This window comes from Scophthalmus maximus, chromosome 7, assembly GCF_022379125.1.
Source record: "Scophthalmus maximus strain ysfricsl-2021 chromosome 7, ASM2237912v1, whole genome shotgun sequence".
Taxonomy (NCBI): domain Eukaryota; kingdom Metazoa; phylum Chordata; class Actinopteri; order Pleuronectiformes; family Scophthalmidae; genus Scophthalmus; species Scophthalmus maximus.
In genome coordinates, this window is record NC_061521.1 from 9,624,088 (window position 1) to 9,637,431 (window position 13,344).

The following is a 13,344-nucleotide window of genomic DNA, read 5'->3' on the forward strand; positions in this document are numbered from 1 at the left end:
TAATTTAAATAGCTGCTGATTAGAAATATTTCCTTTGACTAAACAATGAAAATACTTTGAATTCCAGAAATAATCATGAATACAAAACTTCACAGACCCGTAAGGTTCATTCACAAGATGTCAACTTTGCAGGAATGCGGAAAAGTTTTTATTCAGACGGTGTTTCACATGGTCTCATAAGCTCCAGCGTCCAAAATTTGCAGATCATTTAATTTGTCATATATAATGAGAACCACATCATAAAAAAAGCACCAAAATATGGTTTTTAATCCTCAAAGTGGCTTGTGTGAAATAAATGCTGCCGAGATCGGCTGACATCGTCACCTATGATGGTTGGTTGGCAACCTCGCTGCTACATTGCGGCGGTCACACCAATCTCAGAGCAGATCACATCAGCGCCACAGCTGCTAATCCTCACTCGGAAAAAGAAACTCGGTTCATAATTTGGTTAGTGCCACGGTGAAAATGAAACACGACAACAGCCCAAAAAAAACCAACTAAGCGGCACCGAGCGTTGATGCGACGGCACAAGGGGACCGGGGGGGGGGGGGGGGGGGGCAAAGTCAACAAATGAGGAAACACATTAAAGTGGGATCACCGTCCTCAGACACACTTGGACACGCATGCCAAGGAGGATCATACCAGGATATTAAGGCCGGGGGGCTTTTCAGGCTGCCCCCTTTCTCCATCAGCGCTATAAGTGACTGCATCATTAAACTAAACAGATCCTCTGCTGAGACTGTAATCAATGTGTCGGTGCATTGTTCTGGCTGGGGGAGTGTCACATCGACCAGCAGACTTATTAAAACATTTAAGTGGCCCTTTGTGACAGAAAAGCAGCAGTAAGATCCACACGCCAGTGGCAGCATTTGTGTGTGACTCTGCCGACGCGGTCATATCCTGTTTTCCCTCCGCGCCAGTTTGTTTTTGGGATGTGCACGCGGTGCTTATACATTTTGGGTGGAGAGTGTGAGACAGATATTAGCTCCACCTCTTCCTGTCAGCGGATGTGCAGGAGAAGAGCGGGAGCCGGGCACGGAGGGCAGGGGCACGGTGAAGAGGGGCCTCGCGAACCCACGAGTCGCTGCGAACTGAGCTTGTTGCTCTGTCGTCAAACGGCTTTCCTGCACCCCGTTAAACCCGGAGAGCCTCGTGTCCATCTATGGCAAGGAAAAGAAAAAGCAGCGACCGTCGCGTCGCGTCAGCCATAATCCCCAACCAGAAAAGGTGTGTTCTTCGTGGGGAAGGCAGTACAGTGGTCTGTGCAGTTCTGCAAGGCCACCGTTGAAAAGTGCTGGTGGTGATGTGATGAGTGAGTCAGTGTGTTGTAAGTGTGTTGTGAGTAAGACTCTCCAATCAGACTCTCCAAACCCCCCCCCCTTCCTGCAAAGCATCCGGCCAACCGGTCAATCCCCATCTCTCTCCTCACACACGCACGCGCACACACACACACACACACGCATACTCACACACACACACACACGCACACACACACAGGCATACACACACACACACACACACACACACACACACACACACACACACACACACACACACACACACAGGCATACACACACACACACACACACACCACAGATGTGTACATAGAGACGCCCATGCCCACACAGACAGAGCTCAAACACAAACAGACAGTCAGAATCACTTAGAGAGCCCACTAGACAAACACACACACACACATTTATGACAGGTTTGAATGAAATGGGGTTTTTTCTAGGCTCACATTGGTTCTGGTAGTATCATGTATAGAGCTGAAATGATAAGGACAATTAATGCTTTCATTGATTGACAGACAAGTGACATTTTTGATAATTATCATTTCAATCATTTTCAAGCAAAAAGTAATGAAAAAAAAGGACTTTTCTAGTTTCAGTCTTGTTTCATAAATGTTTTCCTGTCCTGGTTGAAAAAGATTATAGTAAGGGGAATAGCTTTTCTGTTGGGGGGGGAATCAAAACATAATAAGAATTAATACTAATAGCACAACTTGGGGAATTCGATTCAAGTGTCACAATATAATAAATTATTTTCAAACATTTTGATAATCAAATACTCCTTCAAGTCATGTATCAAGCAAAAAGAAAAAGAAATCACCACACATAAGTAAGTGTGACATTGTTGGTAAATCATCTAGTTCAGTTTTTCTCTTGTGATGCTATTTTTAAGTAGGTTTTAAGTAACTCACTCCTTTTACAGCCTAAGTTTGAAATGATCCTGTCCAATAAAGTTTATGTTCATAAAGTGTGAATTTATCTACGAGACAAAGATTGTCTTTACACCTGCTGTGTATATTAGATTTTAATAATACAAGCCTGCTCTTCTAAAACACTTTCAGCAACTGAGCATAGGAAAGAAATGAGATTAGAGCATCAAATTCAAGCTGATCCAATTAAATAGAGACAGAATTTGTACAAACTTCTCACTCGTGGGGCTAATTTGTGGCTGTGTATTTTATGAAAACAATCAGTATAAAACGAGAGACCTGCCACTGCACTCATTACAATCCACTAAGACCTAATCTGGATCACAAGACCTGCGACTCAACAGTGGCTCCGCCAGAATCCCAAGGAAACCCGGCAGAAATCCATCACAAAGCGAAAAATTCACTGAAAATGAGTTTAACGACTGACTGCAATTCCGGCTCAGGGCCGAGGCACAGCGCTGTGCGCCTCGCGGAGGCCGTAAACCATTAGTGTGCTGCTCGTAGCCGCAGTCAAACGGGAGGTTAATTAACCTAAGCCGTGCTTTAAAACAGGCCCCCCCTCCACCTACCCCGCCCCACCTCCGTCCCCCTCACCCACCGCGTACAGTCCACCCACAGCGAGGCCCCTCTTCCCTGGCTCTGCTCTCAACAGGATAATCCCTCAGCTGGTGCTGTGGACAGGGGGCCACGTAACACCCAACGACCCCCTGACTACACACACGAACACACACACACACACACACACACACACCACAAGGATCAGGTGAACGGGTTGCGCGTTAGTGCCGAGGCCTGAGCTCACGTCTCATGTTCAGTACATCTTTCAGCGTATATATTTGGTATTTTTAGCCCCACTAGCAGTGTACAGTAGGTCCATCCCTCAGATCCAGCCTGAAGTATTTTGTACAGACATTCGTGGTTCCCCGGTGATGCACTTGACTGAACGTGTTGATTCCCTGACTTTTCCGTTTGCGCCAGCCGCATGTTGACGTCGGAATTTTGAGGCGCGATGTTCCAACGGTGATCGAATGGACTGGCATGAAAATGTGTTTATTCATTCGGGATTAAAATTGAATCCCTTGGGCGAACCTCTATTTAAGCACCGGCATCCAGTCGCAATTTCCTGTTTGCCCAATATTACTTATTGTATAAAGAAAATATTTGGGTTTGTAGTCAAATATCTGCAAAATGTGACAATCCCAGCGGCCTTCTGCTGTACAGTACTTTGTGTTCATTGCTTATTAGCAAACTTTTGCAGGTTAACATGCAATACTATGATAGTGAACATGATAAGTATCATGTCTGCTAAATATAAGCATGTTAGCATTATCATTATGAGCACTTGCTGATGTTAGCATTTAGCTCAAAGCAGCATGGCTGTAGACTTGGTGTGTAACTGACATCATAATATGTCTACATTCCAAGACCACCACTATCAATACTTGTAATCAATGGGGAGGAGTGCAAAGGTGGGCTGTGTGCAGTGGTGTTGGTGCGACTAATGACTAACATTATTAGTTCATCAGCCATTTTATCAATTAATCAATTCATTGTTGTCGCACACATCACAATTTCCCGGAGCCCGAGATGTTTGTGTCTTGTCATCAGTGAAATTATGAGTTAATTATAAGTTAAGACCAGGAAAAGTTCTCACATTTCAGGACCTGAAAACATCAAATGTTTGGCTGGTTTTTTTTGTTGCTTGAAAACAGTTTCAGATAATACTTGCCGAATACTTTTTGGTCAAAGTAACTGTTTCATCAACTAACAACTGCAGCTACAGAAGAAAAAAACAAGCAAAAAAAATAGTAAAGATCAGTATGCGGCGTGTGCTAGTATGTGTTTGTGTGTGTGTGTGTGTGTGTGTGTGTGTGCATGCTCAACTGGTCCCAATCTACTAATCAGGCTGGGAATGTAAAGGCAGGAAACGTAGTCTGAAAGTAAGGCGGCAGTAAGGGATCAGGCTATGTGATGGAAAGTCGACCGTGGACACAAACGGGTTTGTTGTGCTGGGCTTTTGCTGAGGGGACACGTTCTCTGGCATCGAACCCCCACAGGGCTGCAACAGTGGGAGCCTCCAAACTCCACACACACGCACACACACACACACACACACACACACACACACACACACACACACACACACACTTCACACACACATGCACTCACAGATACACAATAATTTTACACATTTTTGCACACATAAACAGTGGGCTACATGAGGCTACAACCAACTTTTCATTATCTTGCATTTTCGTGAAGGGCTGCTTGTAGCGACAAACCCAGAGAAATGATCAGTTCTGCAGCGGTCTCACCACTCAGAGTAATTCCCACATCTGTTTTTTGTGGAGAAAAAAAACCTCAACCTGGTCAACACCAAACAGCAGACGAGCAGAGTTGCCGAGAGTTGGAGTATGATATACAGTATTTGCCACAGGAGTGGTAGAGACCAAACACCTAGCAAAAACAGAGTGAAAATTGAAAATATACATATATATATATATGTGCCAGCGATATTAATATGTCAGTGTTGTGTGTGCAGCTCCTTCCAGAGAGGACAGACGGTCAGACTCTGTTGTCATTAGTTAATTAAAGTTGGAGCCAAAGAGGACAGAGGGTCTATCAGATCACTCACACAGAAAGATCCATCAGATTGGCTGGAATCAACAGACAACACACACACACACACACACACACTGCACAGAGCTGTGGGTGCAGAGTGCTGTTGGTAGAAAAGGAGAGGGGAGGGAGTGTGCACAAAATTTTTGTTCTACAAGGCTCATATCCGAGGCATTATTCGTTTTCTCTCGTGCGAGCGGAGGAGGAATGATCGCTATGTGGGATGAGCGCAGCAAAAAGAGAAAAAAAGGAAAAAAACTCCTCCACGATGGAGAGTTCTCAGGGCATCTCAGCATACGCACAGTCTGACTCACGAACAAGGTTGAAACACAGATTTCCCTGCGAGTGCCAACAACACAACCTCACAGTTCACATGACAATAGAATTCGTCAAAACAAAAGTCTTGTCTTTCCAAGTCTTGGAAAAACCCAAACTGGTGTGGCTGTCCGAGGCTTCAGAGGAGGCTTTGACAGGTGTGTTTTTAACCCCCACCTCCGCCCCTCCACCCCTCCTCACCACGCTGCCACCCTGCTCCATTCCACCTGTTTCCCCCACTGGAAAAACACTCTGCTCTCAGCTGCCCTGCGGGACACCATGACACATACACACACACACACACACACACACACACACAGCAGCGAGCCCCGTGTGAGATACGGTATCTCGAACCGTAACTGAAAAAACATGCTCTACTCTACTTGCTGCTTTCTTCAGCTCTGCTGCAGCACAGGGAGGATCCGTTGAAACACACTGTAACACACATACCCAGTGTTTGCACAGCCATATACAACGTTGAACGCTTTTTATCATTCTGACGAACAGATTTGGTAAACTTCAGTATCATTTTCACAAGATGTAAAAAGCTGACAAAATATTCATCTGCAAAAATTTTCTTCGCAAAAATAAAAGAATTAGTTCATTCATTCATTCAAAAATGTTTTCTCAAATTTAAATATTTGCTGCCTTTCGTATATTTTTATTCTAATAAATATTTGACTTTTACTATTTCACTTTCCAAGAGTTCACTTGTTGATTGAGAAAATGCAGTAAAACTCAGGTAAATTAAAACTGACAACCTCACAATTGTGTAAAAGTACAGTTAGTCACTGACTGTACTTAATTTGCACCAATGTTAATTTCTGAAAACAATCCATCTGCCAAATTAATGTAATGTAAAAGGCTCTGATCTATAAGGAGTTTCAGACCGACGAAAACATATAAGAGATGGTTTTTAGACTTTATAATAATTAACAGGACAATTAGGCTGCTTAACTATGAGTACGAAGGATCACAGTAATAACATTAATGGTAGTATATTATTTTAAAAAGGACCATCCACATACTGTAATAATATACAGTATATACTGGACACTGCATGATATCACTGGTGGAGAGTAACTGAGTATCTTTACTTAATAACGTCACATCTTTCCATTTCCTTCCTCACTAGACTACATTGCCTTACGACCCTGTAGATGAAGATTTTCAAAAAATGAATCCCGTCATCAACCAAAGATTTTAAAAAGTAATCACACTATCAGGCCATACACAATAAGATGCACCACATGCATCCACAGAGCACTTTGTGGTGGAAATTAACTCAACATTAAAAAATACTGTTTACACACTAATGCACGGATACTAATCCGACACAAGATCCGATTGGAGCAAGGGGCAGCTCTGCAAACAGAGAACGTTACTGTTGATACTTTGAGGAAAATTGAGCTAAAAGAAAGAAACCGAGTACATTTTCTAACTATGAAGTAATTGCACGATACTTGAATTTTTTATTTTGTCGAGCATTTCTTGCATCTTCTATTCGCTGCATCTTGGTACTTCTACCTCACTGTATTTTCAGAGGGGAAATGTTCTTCTCCTGCACTTTACTCATCTGACAATCGTTCAATATTTATAAAATATAATTTATGGAATCAGCTCCACCTCGGCCAACATTAAAGTACAGTTCAGATATTAATTCAGCAATTGTAACCACTAAAGCTGCAACAGTTAATCGATTAATCGATCAGTAATCGGCTACTAAATTTATGGCCCACTATTTTGATAATCGATTTAAATCGTTTTTTATAAATTGTCTGATTTCAGCTTCTTCAATGTGAATGATTTCTGGTTTCTTTGCTCCTCTCTGACAGTAAACTGAATATCTTTGGTGTGTGGACAAAACAAAACATCATCTCTGGGTTTTTGGAAACACGATTGACATTCTAGGACATTTTATGAACCAAAACAACTAATCGACTAATCGAGAAAATAATGGACCGATTATTTGATTAGGAAAATAATCATTAGTTGCAGCCCTAGTTACCACAACAATAATAATAATTACTGCATGGAAGCCAGATACATACCATAATATATATAACTCTGTCGGAGACCATTTGCCTGCACAGTGAGTCCCTTTAAGTTATGAGTACATTTCGCAAATTTACACCTTTTTCAGTGTCATGCATTTCCATGAAAAGGAGACTTTTTTTTTTGCTTATATACTTAAAACTTATGGAAAGGATCAGAATATCTGATCCACAACTGCAGCCAGTGGATCTTTATGTCATGTTTGACAACAAAACAAAGGTTTTTTTAGATTTTTTTTTTAAACTCATATTAGGCTTCAGTAAAACTCTGGTGTGTTAATATTTAAAAGGAGAAAAAGTAATTAAATCCTGGACTGAGGACTAACAGAAGAAAAGACAACAGTGCCGGTGTGGATCCAGCTCCAGTCTACTCACACTTTGTTGACAGGAGAAGAAGAAGAAGAAGAAGAAGAAGAAGAACAAGAAGAAGAAGAAGAAGAAGTCACATGTGGATTTAACGGGACAGTTAATAAACACACAGTTCGGTGGATCTCGGTGTAAAACTTTACTTTTAACGGTTCACTTGCTGTGACGTGACACACGAGAGAGAGAGAGAGAGAGAGGAAAAGTTCCGGCTGGAGCACAGGAAGTCACAACACACACACACACGCACCACCGGTGGAATTAAAGAAAAATATTAGAAATGCAGGAATTCGAGCGAAGAAATGTGAAATATTTGAGGAATGCCAAATGTCTGACAGTGAGAGAGAAGGATCCCGGAGAGACGGAGCTCCACCACATCAACAAGAGGTCCCACTCCGACCGAATAAGACGCAGTTTCAAATCTGAACAGGATTTTAAAAAATAAGAAATAAAATAATAATAATAATAATAATAATAATAATAAAAATAAAACACTTACCTGGCGAGACTCTTTATCAGCAGACAGGCAGGTAGAATAATATTTAATATCTTTCTCTTCTTCTTTTATTTTCGTTTCACTCTTTAATGAATGAAGCGACTCTGTGAAGGTTTATTCTTTTTCTGTCTTTTTTTTGTTCTTCTTCTTTCTTCCCCCCCTTTCCTTCCCTTTGTTTGTTTTCTGCCGCCTGGTCTCCCTCCGTAAGCCGGTCGTTTGAAGCGAGAGGAGGGCTGCCGGAATTTGAGGAATGAACCTCGGTATGACACGAAGTCCTGGAAAAAGCCAGAGGAAAGAGACCACGGGGGAGCAGGAGGAGGAGGGGAGGGAGGACCGGTCAACACGTCATCACGGAGGAGGAGGAGAGAGGGCTGTTGGCACTGCCTTTATCACTATCATCATTTTAATATCATCATCATCATCGTCATCATCATCGTCGTTGTTGTTGCGTACAATCTTTGTTGTTTGTGAGTGCTCCTGCTGTGCCCCTGTCTCCCCTCTGCTCTCTGTGGCAGAGCACGATTTCCCACAAATGTGTGTGTGTGTGTGTGTGTGTGTGTGTGTGTGTGTCACCGCAGTTCCTCTGTGACTTACGCCCGTTTTTCCTCGGAACAACTTCACTGTTAGTAAAAAAAACAACAAATATCGCATGTGTCATATTAAATGTCAGCCATGTGCAACGTCGCAGTCCCTCCTCATCCACACCACATGCCATTGACTTCAGAATGTAATGTCATTTCTTTTCTTCTTTTTTTAAGTCTATAAGTAAATGCACTTCTGTAGTAATGTTGCTTCTTGACAGATGTTTTGATAAAGAGGGCATATAATGTATTTTGTTTTATATATATACGTATATAAAAAGCTGGGGGTTTTTTTGAATGGCATGATTTCCACTTTTCACATACGCAGACAGGAGTGATAATACTTTTGGACATGGGCAAGTTGTTAAAAGTCATTAAATGCCCGGAGGCCTAATTGTCTGGGATGTGATTGTGCACTAAGGACACTGTTGTGAGGAGGCAACACGTGCAGGGGAACATTAACTGGGTAACACACTCCTCTAGTGGCGAATTTGGGTATTACATGGCATTGGCTCGTCGATCAAGAAGAGGGACACACCAGGACATTGCCAACTGGTAATGTGCCCTGTATTTAAAGATGAGCAACTAATTAACATAAAAATTAACAGCTAATAAACAAAAATAAGTAGCAATGTTATACCTTGCCACATTTGATGCTGTCCTGCTAAAGAGCAATCTGTGCTCACATCAGTGATTTGGTTAGAAACGGTCGAGTTGTCCTTCAAGACGGATTCGAGACACTTAACCATTATTTCTCCTCATCTACTTGGTGCAACCTCGAACTTCTTTCATGTCACTTCGCTGTCACGCATATTTATGACAAAATGAAAAACTTGCTCTTTTTTTTTAAATGACAAGGTGTCTAATTCAAATCACTTTATTTATAAAGTTTGATTGCATTCTCAATCGAGTTCAAGGCAGATCTAGTTGTTGTGAAGCACACCGATTGACCTAAGATACACATCATTCTTCAACTTCACACCGATCCACATCCTACACTGAAACCCACGTGACAGATGTATTCACACGGTTCAGTTCTCTTGAAACTTTCCTCAGTCTCTCTCTTTTGCGGCTCCTTCCTTTTTTCCAATGAAAGTTCATTTACTTAAGACAGTGGTACATATACCCGACAACCCAAAGTGGTCTACAAACAGTCTGGACTAGACTCTGTTAAATAAAGCCTATTACAAACTAAAGGATATTTATTTGCACTCATTTTAAGGAAAGATTAATTTTGTCTAAAAGAAGAATATAAATTAACTTAAAAAGCCTCCTGTTGAAGAAGAAGTTGTACTATTGAATTTATAAAAGATTCTATAGAAAATACTTGGAATGTATGAGAACGTATTGTACAAAAGTGGATCTTCGGTGGCTCCTGCTCACAGGTTTACAGGTGGAGTCAGCGACTGAAGACGGGAGAACAAGGTTCCTAAACACATTCACACTGTGCTGTACAGTAATGCACTGTTGGGATTGACTGTAGCCTGGAACCCACCAAAAACCTTGGACATTGACTCGTCATGTTTTGGTCCGAGCTGAAGTGAACCCTTCACAGCACCAGTGGAACGACTGGCTGAGGAAGCTGGGTGCTACAGTAGACCCCAACTTTCCCCGGGTTCCCTCATGCTCACAAACTGAGTCCAGTTCACTTCAAGGGCCCTAAAGACATGTCTCCATCTCTGCGTTGTCCAAGTCCAGAGAGCACGTTTTCTTCTTCTCTCTTACGCAACAACTCTTTGTGATTCTCTCTCCAACTGTTACAGATGGCATCCCGACTCCGAGCATCACTTCTTGGAAAGGAATTTCATCTTGTTTCCTGAAAGAAAGAAAGAAACAGGTGTAAATTAAATGTGTCAAAAAATGAAGATTTGAAACAAAGATAGATAGATAGATAGATTGGTGAACAGTAAATCTAACCTAGGCCCTTGAGGAACTTGTTGACTCCCCGTTGTTCGCTCCCAGGCAGTGAGTCCAGATACTCCTGGGCTCTCACCTCAAACAGACCTTGAAATGGAAAAAAAAGTGAAATATTTTAAGTCAAATGTTTTAAAGACACCAGATTAAAAACAAAAGTTACTACTGAATTTCACACAAATCAAAAAAATTCATAAAAATGTTGACATATGACTCACATTACCCTAACATGGATAAGACTTGTAGGGACTTATTAAGGCAAGTCCCTTCACTATGGAGATGGAAAATCCATCTAAGAGCAGGGAGCATTAACTGCGTCATTGAACTTTATAGTTCATTCTTATCCTTGGAAAAAACAGTTGACAAATCAATCTCCACACAAGGTCCATTTACTTTTAAATGGCAGTTGCCTTTACATGGGTCAATAAAGTTCTATTGATTTGAACTGTATCAGATACAGTCCTCATCAGCAGAGGAATTCCACTTTACATGATTCTGAAATTTTCTTCTTTTTAACTTTCTCACTTAAAAGTGACAACTAAACAATATTCTGAGACTGTGGAAAAACTCCAGAACATTCATTTGATTTAATCTAATAATCACCCTACTCTAGTGGTTATGAACTGTACTGTAAAACCACGGGTTGAATCTCATTACCTCTGAGACCCTGCCTGCGCAGCTCCCTCTCCTGGATGAAGCCGGTGAACATCTGGGTCTCCATGAACACCTCCAGAAACCTTCTCAGGCTCTTGGAAGTGACCGCTTTGCGAAAGGCGTCGCGCTGGAAGGACGAGGAGGCGGAGGAGGAGGGGCCGGTCAAGGTGGGGGAGGAGACAGACTCGTCCTCCCGCTCCGCTCCGCCCATGAAGAGCGAGTAGTGACCCACCATCTCCACGAAGAAACGCACGAAGGCCTCCGACACCACCGTGCTGAGGGAGCTGGAGTCTGGGAGCAGGTGGACGATTGAGAGCCACAGAAAGAGAGAAAAAGATTTAATCACATGAATTTTGATCGCTTGTTGGAAACCACAGAACAGCTATTCCATACCTGTGAAAAGTTGATCAACAATAATAAATCAACATTATCTCACAGAGGTATTTCTGATCAAACTGTCTACTCACTGTTTTGTAAATTCCTTACTTACTGAACAAACAGGACAACCCCAGCCACATACTGTATATCTCACTGTTCACACATAGTCAATACATCAGCTGCTCAGCTATAAACTGTTTCCTGCATTTCGACATTTAATCTTCAAACACTATGCTCTCTAAGAAACAATCTTCATGTTTACCGTCTTCAATCATAGAGCTTTAAAATTGTCATGTCACTGTAAAATGTGTATTTTCTTTGTATTGTCCAGAGTACTGTACATAAGAAGCTCCAAATGAAACTATGTTAAAGTTGCTATATAATGAGTCTGATGTGCCCCAAATGTCTCAAATGTATTTTTACTGAATGCAGATGAGAACTGGTATGATGGATGTGTTCAAAGATGATGGAAAGCTAAAAGAGTTTTAAAAAGCTACAAGTTTATGTTTGACAAAACTCTGAACGCTCTAAAATTGAAAGAGAATGAGAAAAAATGAAACTACTAAAATGAATTCTGAAAGTTTTATGACAGTCAGTGGTACAGTAGGTCAGTGAAATTGTTCTGGGAATGTTCTGAAATAGTTTTTTCTACAAATGGGTGGAAACCATATACTATTCCTTACTCTGGATAATTTTCACCATTAATAATGTTTGGTATTTTGGATATACTAAAAACATTTTTTATGAATGCATCTTAGCAGAAGCGATAATAAAAGTTCTGAGTCACCATTGGGCAGGTCTCCTTTCTCACAGGCCAGCTCCCTCCTCTTGTCCAGCACATGCTCCAGAGCTGCCTGCAGCTTGTGAGGAAGAATGGAGTCCTCATCATCCAGCTGTGGAAGCAAGAACACAGATGGAAATGCAGTGAGCGTACTGCAGTGTATTAACATATTGTATTCACATAATATCTGGTTCGAACCACTACAAACATAATGGAGTTAAAGGATGAGCCGGCTCCCGTGACTATAGATGGATTTTCAATGTTTCCTGTGTGTTTCTATGGTTTCTACCTGTCGTAGGAAGCGGCTGTTGCCGAGGTCGACCACCAGGACCTGAGGGGAAGAGCAAAGGCAGACGGATGTCATTTCCTGGAGCTATTGTTTCACAGGAAGAAAATCTCAGAGTCAAGGGCACCACATTTATTAGTTTATCCCACACAAAAAAACATTCTGGTCTCACTTCTTCGATGGGCAGCTCCTTGAGTCGAGGCAGAGAGCTGGAGAGCAGGCCGACTATGAAGGGCGTGGGAGTGCAGACGATGTCCAACATGGACGGCGGGAGCACGGGGATGTACGTGTGCTGCCACGTGAAGGGGTAGAGCAGAGCCACTACTGCATGGCAACACTGAGACAATGTGCTGCGGAAAGAGAGACAGAAAGGGGGTAAATGCTCATCTGACCAAATTTCTTTTTAAAGAATTTCAGATTAAGTTTTTTCGTAAAAAAAATATTTTGGAAATGGCAAACAAACTGCATATATAAATCCCATTCATACAATGTCAGGGGCGATGTGGGGTTCAGTGTCTTGCCCAAAGACACTTGGTCAAACGGACCAGAGGAAGTGAACCACCAACCTTCCGATTAGTGGACAACCTGCTTTATCGCCGAAAAAATTTGCATTTGTTGAAAAGTTTATATTCTTTACAGCAGAGCTGTAACAAGTGGCAATGTTATTGGTCACTGAATTGCA

At 41.9% G+C, this 13,344-nt stretch overlaps 1 protein-coding gene across 2 annotated transcripts in view; it reads right to left on the bottom strand.

Moving 5' to 3' along the window:
* Nucleotides 1–9,510: 9,510 nt before the first annotated feature.
* The window catches only part of si:dkey-82f1.1 (DENN domain-containing protein 2A), a 33,879-nt gene continuing 30,045 nt past the window's right edge, over nt 9,511–13,344 (bottom strand). For both annotated transcript variants that reach the window (XM_035642995.2, XM_035642994.1), the window contains 6 exons: nt 12,835–13,012; nt 12,666–12,707; nt 12,383–12,488; nt 11,221–11,508; nt 10,567–10,653; nt 9,511–10,465 (listed from right to left, as the gene is read on the bottom strand). In XM_035642995.2, coding sequence (XP_035498888.1) covers nt 10,434–10,465; nt 10,567–10,653; nt 11,221–11,508; nt 12,383–12,488; nt 12,666–12,707; nt 12,835–13,012 — 733 coding nt within the window. In that variant the 3' untranslated portion in view covers nt 9,511–10,433. The remainder of the gene's footprint in view (nt 10,466–10,566; nt 10,654–11,220; nt 11,509–12,382; nt 12,489–12,665; nt 12,708–12,834; nt 13,013–13,344) is intronic.